Source organism: Oncorhynchus keta, unplaced genomic scaffold, assembly GCF_023373465.1.
Source record: "Oncorhynchus keta strain PuntledgeMale-10-30-2019 unplaced genomic scaffold, Oket_V2 Un_contig_14578_pilon_pilon, whole genome shotgun sequence".
Lineage (NCBI taxonomy): Eukaryota > Metazoa > Chordata > Actinopteri > Salmoniformes > Salmonidae > Oncorhynchus > Oncorhynchus keta.
In genome coordinates, this window is record NW_026278830.1 from 85,001 (window position 1) to 91,790 (window position 6,790).

Below are 6,790 nucleotides of genomic sequence, written 5' to 3' on the forward strand. Positions count from 1 at the left end.
CTCCCCTCTGGGCCCTGGTCAAACTACACCCTACTCCCCTATGGGCCCTGATCAAACTACACCCTACTCCCCTCTGGGCCCTGGTCAAACTACAGGGAATAGGGTGCCATTTGGAACGTAACTGGATCGCTGGAGCAGAATGCTCCCAACTGGGCCGTGAGTGTCCTCCATGCACACACACACGCGCACACACACACGCACGCACACACACACACACACACACACACACACACACACACACACACACACACACACACACACACACACACACACACACACACACACACACACACACACACACACACACACACACACAGGAATGAAACAGCTGCACGTAACCAACTAAAGAACACAGTCGTAAAGTGAGAGGGAAATGATTTGTCATAGTTATGGGCTATGGGTTGAGTGGTGGGGAGCAAGGGTTTATGTGTTTCTCCCTGTGTGTGTGTGTGTGTGTGTGTGTGTGTCTAGCGTTTTGTCAAACGTAGCTCTGATTGGAAATCAGGAAACGTAACATGATCCCCTTGGTGTTGTTTGGATCCATTGTTTATCCACTAATAACAGAACAGAAACAGGTGTTGTGTTATCAGAGGTCAACACCTGTTTGTTTTAAGTTTCCTATGTTTTATTATCCCCCTTCCTCCTCCTCCTCTCTCTCCCCACCTCCATCCCCTCTTCCTCCCTCCATCCCCTCTTCCTCTCTCTCCCCACCTCCATCCCCTCTTCCTCCCTCCATCCTCTTCCTCTCTCTCCCCACCTCCATCCTCTTCCTCCCTCCATCCCCTCTTCCTCTCTCTCCCCACCTCCATCCCCTCTTCCTCCCTCCATCCCCCTCTTCCTCTCTCTCCCCACCTCCATCCCCTCTTCCTCCCTCCATCCCCTCTTCCTCTCTCTCCCCACCTCCATCCCCTCTTCCTCCCTCCATCCCCTCTTCCTCTCTCTCCCCACCTCCATCCCCTCTCCCTCCCTCCATCCCCTCTTCCTCTCTCTCCCCCCCTCCATCCCCTCTTCCTCCCTCCATCCCCTCTTCCTCTCTCTCCCCACCTCCATCCCCTCTTCCCCCCTCCATCCCCTCTTCCTCTCTCTCCCCACCTCCATCCCCTCTTCCTCCCTCCGTCCCCCTCTTCCTCTCTCTCCCCACCTCCATCCCCTCTTCCTCCCTCCGTCCCCCTCTTCCTCTCTCTCCCCACCTCCATCCCCTCTTCCTCCCTCCGTCCCCCTCTTCCTCTCTCTCCCCACCTCCATCCCCTCTTCCTCCCTCCGTCCCCCTCTTCCTCTCTCTCCCCACCTCCATCCCCTCTTCCTCCCTCCGTCCCCCTCTTCCTCTCTCTCCCCACCTCCATCCCCTCTTCCTCCCTCCGTCCCCCTCTTCCTCTCTCTCCCCACCTCCATCCCCTCTTCCTCCCTCCATCCCCCTCTTCCTCTCTCTCTCCCCCTCCGTCCCCCTCTTCCTCTCTCTCCCCCTCCCTCCCCCTCTTCCTCTCTCTCCCCCTCCGTCCCCCTCTTCCTCTCTCTCTCCCCCTCCGTCCCCCTCTTCCTCTCTCTCCCCCCTCCATCCCCCTCTTCCTCTCTCTCTCCCTCGGTCCCCCTCTTCCTCTCTCTCCCCCTCCGTCCCCCTCTCCTCTCTCTCCCCCTCCATCCCTTGCTTCCTCTCTCTCCCCCTCCATCCCCCCTCTTCCTCTCTCTCCCCTCTTCCTCTCTCTCTCTCTCTCTCTTCCCCCTCCATCCCCCTCCTCTCTCTTCCCCCTCCATCCCCCTCTTCCTCTCTCTCCCCTTCTTCCTCTCTCTCCTCTCTCTCTCTTCCCCCTCCATCCCCCTCCTCTCTCTTCCCCCTCCATCCCCTCTTCCTCTCTCTCCCCTTCTTCCTCTCTCTCCTCTCTCTCTCTTCCCCCTCCATCCCCCTCCTCTCTCTTCCCCCTCCATCCCCTCCTCTCTCTCTCCCGCCGTCCTCCTCATCTCTCTCCCCTCCATCCACCTCTTCCTCTCTCTCCCCCTTTATCCCCCTCCTGTCCCCCTCCATCCCTCGCTCTCTCTCACCCTCTATCCCCCTCCACCTCTCTCTCCCCTCCTCCTCTCTCTTCCCCCATCCCCATACGCCTCTCTCTCACCCTCTATCCCCCTCCTCCTCTCTCTCCCCCTCCTCCTCTCTCTCCCCCCATCCCCCTCTTCCTCTCGCTCCCCCTCCACCCCCTCTTCTCTCTCTCTCCCCTCTTCCTTTCTCTCCTCTCTCTCTCTTCCCCCTCCATCCCCATCCTCTCTCCTCCCCTCCATCCCCCCTCCTCTCTCCTCCCCTCCATCCCCCCTCCTCTCTCTTCCCCTCCATCCCCCTCCTCTCTCCTCCCCCTCCATCCCCTTCCTCTCTCCTCCCCCTCCATCCCCCTCCTCTCTCTTCCCCCTCCATCCCCCTCCTCTCTCCTCCCTCTCCATCCCCCTCCCCTCTCTCTCCCTCCATCATCCTCATCTCTCTCCCCTCCATCCACCTCTTCCTCTCTCCCCCCCCTTTATCCCCCTCCTGTCCCCCTCCATCCCTCGCTCTCTCTCACCCTCTATCCCCCTCCTCCTCTCTCTCTCCCCCTCCCCCTCTCTTCCCCCATCCCCATACTCCTCTCTCTCACCCTCTATCCTTCCTCCCCTCTCTCCCCCATCCCCATACTCCTCTCTCCCCCCATCCCCATACTCCTCCCTCCCCCATCCCCATACCCCCCTCCATCCCCTCCTCCTCTCTCTCTCCCCCTCTATCCCCCCCCTCCTCCTCTCTCCCCCTCTATCCCCCCTCCTCCTCCTCTCTCTCCCCCTCCATCCCCCTCCTCCTCTCTCCCCCTCCATCCCCCCCTCCTCCTCTCTCCCCCTCCATCCCCCTCCATCCCCCTCCTCTCTCTCCCCCTCCATCCCCCTCCTCCCCCCCCATCCCCCTCTCCTCCTCTCTCTCCCCCTCCATCCCCCCTCCTCCTCTCTCCCCCTCCATCCCCCTCCTCCTCTCTCTTTTCTCTCCTTTCTGATGCAGGTGGTTTTTTCTTTGCCAAGCCAATGAGGGAAAACAAGTATGTGACCATGATGGATCCGTTCCAGATAAAGTATGGCAACGTCCTGAGCAGCCTGCTCATCTTCCCAGCGCTCATTGCAGACGTCCTGTGGGTCGCTAGGACGCTGGTCAGCCTAGGTAACCAACTGATTCAATGTTTTACTGTGGACCTAGAATGACCAACTGACACAACGTTTGAATGTTGCCTAGGTAACCAACTGGTCCTGCAGTACAGTATGTTCTCCAACCCTCGACACACACACACACACCCCCACCCACACACACACACACACACACACACACACACAATCTCTGAAGGGGCTAAAGAAAATATAAAAAAGAGATACTCCTCGTCAAACATTTAAATATATGGGGTGAAGTTCAAGTCAAAGGTCAAGAGCAGAGGTCAAAAGGTCACAGGCAGGCTGAAAAACCTAGTAGTCAGCGATGTGGCGATCTGACACTTTTCTGTTTAAGGTCGTAGATGCGTCTTGGCCAGGCGGGCGGGGCGGGGCCGAGCTGGGTGGGCGGGGCCGAGCTGGGCGGGGCCGAGCTGGGCGGGGCGGGGCCGAGCTGACCCTGGCCCTGATTGGAGAGAGGTAGACCTGGATTTACTCATGTTTATCTACTTATTGATTGATTCATTCATTCTTTTCTCTATTTATTTTATTTTTTAAAATATTTATTTGTGCATTATTATTATTATTTAATATTCTTTAGTTCCTTAGTTCTTAATAGCGGTGATGTAACCTGATGATGGTGATTTATGATGAATCTTCGAGTGAGAGAAGCAACTCAGAGACTCAGTAGGCTTCTTCCGATATGAACAGTTTTGCTTTCTTCGGTTTAAAATATACATTTTGTCCTGTTGCTTGACCATTGCTCTTCGGTTGCATCATGGACAGACAGTATGTACAGTTGAAGTCGGGAGTTTACATATACTTAGACAGGAGTCATTAATACTAGTTTTTCAACCGCTCCACAAATGTCTTGTTAACAAACTATAGTTTTGGCAAGTTGGTTAGGACATCTACTTTGTGCATGACACAAGTCATTTTTCCAACAATTGTTTACAGACTCCAGATTCCAGTGGGTCAGATGTTTACATACACTAAGTGGACTGTGCCTTTAAACAGCTTGGAAAATTCCAGAAAATGTTGTCATGGCTTTAGAAGCTTCTGATAGGCTAATTGACATCGTTTTGCCATCATGCGAAAATTAAAAGAAATCAGCCAAGACATCAGGAAAGAAATTGTAGACCTCCACGAGTCTGGTTCATCCTTGGGAGCAATTTCCAAACGCCTGAAGGTACCACGTTCATCTGTACAAACAATAGTACACAATGTAAATGTAAATGTAAATATAAGTATAAACACCATGGGACCACGCAGCCGTCATACCGCTCAGGAAGGAGATGTGTTCTGTCTCTTAGAGATGAACGTACTTTGGTGTGTAAAGTGCAAATCAATCCCAGAACAACAGCAAAGGACCTTGTGAAGATGCTGGAGGAAACAGGTACAAAAGTATCTATATCCACAGTAAAACGAGTCCTATATCGACATAACCTGAAAGGCCGCACAGCAGGGAAGAAGCCACTGCTCCAAAACAGCTATAAAAAGCCAGACTACGGTTTGCAACTACACATGGGGACAAAGATCGGACTTTTGGAGAAATGTCCTCTGCTCTGATGAAACTGTTTGGCCATAATGACCATCGATAAGTTTGGAGGAAGAAGGGTGGAGGCTTGCAAGCCGAAGAACACCATCCCAACCGTGAAGCACGGGGGGTGGCAGCATCATGTTGTGGGGGTGCTTTGCTGCAGGAGATGGCATCATGAGGTTGGAAAATTATATACATTGAAGCAACATCTCAAGACATCAGTCAGGAAGTTAAAGCTTGGTCGCAAATGGGTCTTCCAAATGGACAATGACCCCAAGCATACTTGCTCAGGGCCATCACAAGCCCTGAGCAAGGAGGCCTGCAAACCTGACTCAGTTACACGAGCTCTGTCAGGAGGAATGGGCCAAAATTCACCCAACTTATTGTGGGAAGCTTGTGGAAGGCTACCTGAAACGTTTGACCCAAGTTAAACCATTTAAAAGGCAATGCTACCAAATACTAATTGAATGTATGTAAACACCTGACTCACTGGGAATGTGATGAAAGAAATCAAAGCTGAAATAAATAATTTTCTCTACTATTATTCTGACATTTCACATTCTTAATTAAAATAAAGTGGTGATCCTAATTGACCTAATACAGGGAGTTTTTACAAGGATTAAATGTCAGGAATGATGAAAAACTGAGTTTAAATGTACTTGGCTAAGGTGTATGTAAACTTCCGACTTCAACTGTATGTATATAAAAAAGTGACATTTATAATATGTACTGTTAATAGTATATAGCAATAGAAAAGTATCATACTGTACTTGACCAGGCTCACCACTGTTTCTAGGATATTACTTTAGTATTTGCAGTACATTTATGCAGTATTAGAACCAGCATTTAGTCTCCAGAAGGAGAAGCAGAGTGGTTCATCTATACAGCAGTAGGTTATTTACATTTACATTTAAGTCATTTAGCAGACGCTCTTATCCAGAGCGACTTACAAATTGGTTATCAGCTAATGTGTTCTGTAGCTCAGTGTTCCGTAGCTCAGTGTTCTGAGTGTTCCGTAGCTCAGTGTTCCGTGGCTCAGTGTTCCGTAGCTCAGTGTTCCGTAGCTCAGTGTTCTGAGTGTTCCGTAGCTCAGTGTTCCGTAGCTCAGTGTTCCGTAGCTCAGTGTTCCGTAGCTCAGTGTTCCGTAGCTCAGTGTTCCGTAGCTCAGTGTTCCGTACCTCAGTGTTCCGTAGCTCAGTGTTCTGAGTGTTCCGTAGCTCAGTGTTCCGTAGCTCAGTGTTCCGTAGCTCAGTGTTCTGAGTGTTCCGTAGCTCAGTGTTCCGTAGCTCAGTGTTCCGTAGCTCAGTGTTCCGTAGCTCAGTGTTCCGTAGCTCAGTGTTCCGTAGCTCAGTGTTCCGTAGCTCAGTGTTCTGAGTGTTCCGTAGCTCAGTGTTCCGTAGCTCAGTGTTCCGTAGCTCAGTGTTCCGTGGCTCAGTGTTCCGTAGCTCAGTGTTCTGAGTGTTCCGTAGCTCAGTGTTCCGTGGCTCAGTGTTCCGTAGCTCAGTGTTCCGTTGCCCTCCCTGTGTGCTGCAGGTGGCACTATGAGTGTGATTCTGGACCTGCCCTATGTCTACTCCATCTGTATCAGCTCTGTGGTGGCCATCGTCTACACTCTACTGGGAGGACTCTACTCTGTAGCCTACACCGATGTCATCCAGCTCATCCTCATCTTCCTCAGTCTGGTGAGTGACAGGCGGCCATTCAAATCGAATCCAACTTTATTTGAAAGGAAATGCCAATATACTTACAGGCCCAGTGCAGTAAATCGAGATGTTCTTGTGTTTTATATATATTTCCACACTAGGCTGGAATAATATTGTGAAATTGTGAAAATTATGATAATGCCATTTTAGTGTAAGAGCCGACTGAAGTTTCTGCTAGTTGTTCTAGGATGGAGTTTTGGCCTGCCTGGTGACATCACCAAGCGGGAAATTAGTTAATAGACCAATAAGAAAGAGTTCCAAACCTCTCAGACAATAACAAACCGATAAATTATTTGTTAAGAAGTGATTTTTGTTTTTTTATTACCATTTTAATTGAAAACAATTACAGCACTTAATTATTTGATATTGAGATTTAAAAAAAGAAATTGGACCTTTAATCAAGTGT

The 6,790-nt window shown here is 50.9% G+C and overlaps 1 protein-coding gene across 2 annotated transcripts in view; it reads left to right on the forward strand.

The window, feature by feature from the left end:
* The window catches only part of LOC127918589 (high-affinity choline transporter 1-like), a 36,074-nt gene extending 29,540 nt beyond the window's left edge, over positions 1–6,534 (forward strand). The window contains exons 4-5 of one of the 2 annotated variants that reach the window (XM_052501862.1): positions 3,005–3,160; positions 6,215–6,532. In XM_052501862.1, the coding sequence (XP_052357822.1) occupies positions 3,005–3,160; positions 6,215–6,495 (437 nt within the window). In that variant the 3' untranslated portion in view covers positions 6,496–6,532. Of the gene's footprint in view, positions 1–3,004; positions 3,161–6,214 lie in introns of both variants that reach the window. The other variant, XM_052501863.1, reaches the window with a different exon arrangement.
* Positions 6,535–6,790: the final 256 nt, after the last annotated feature.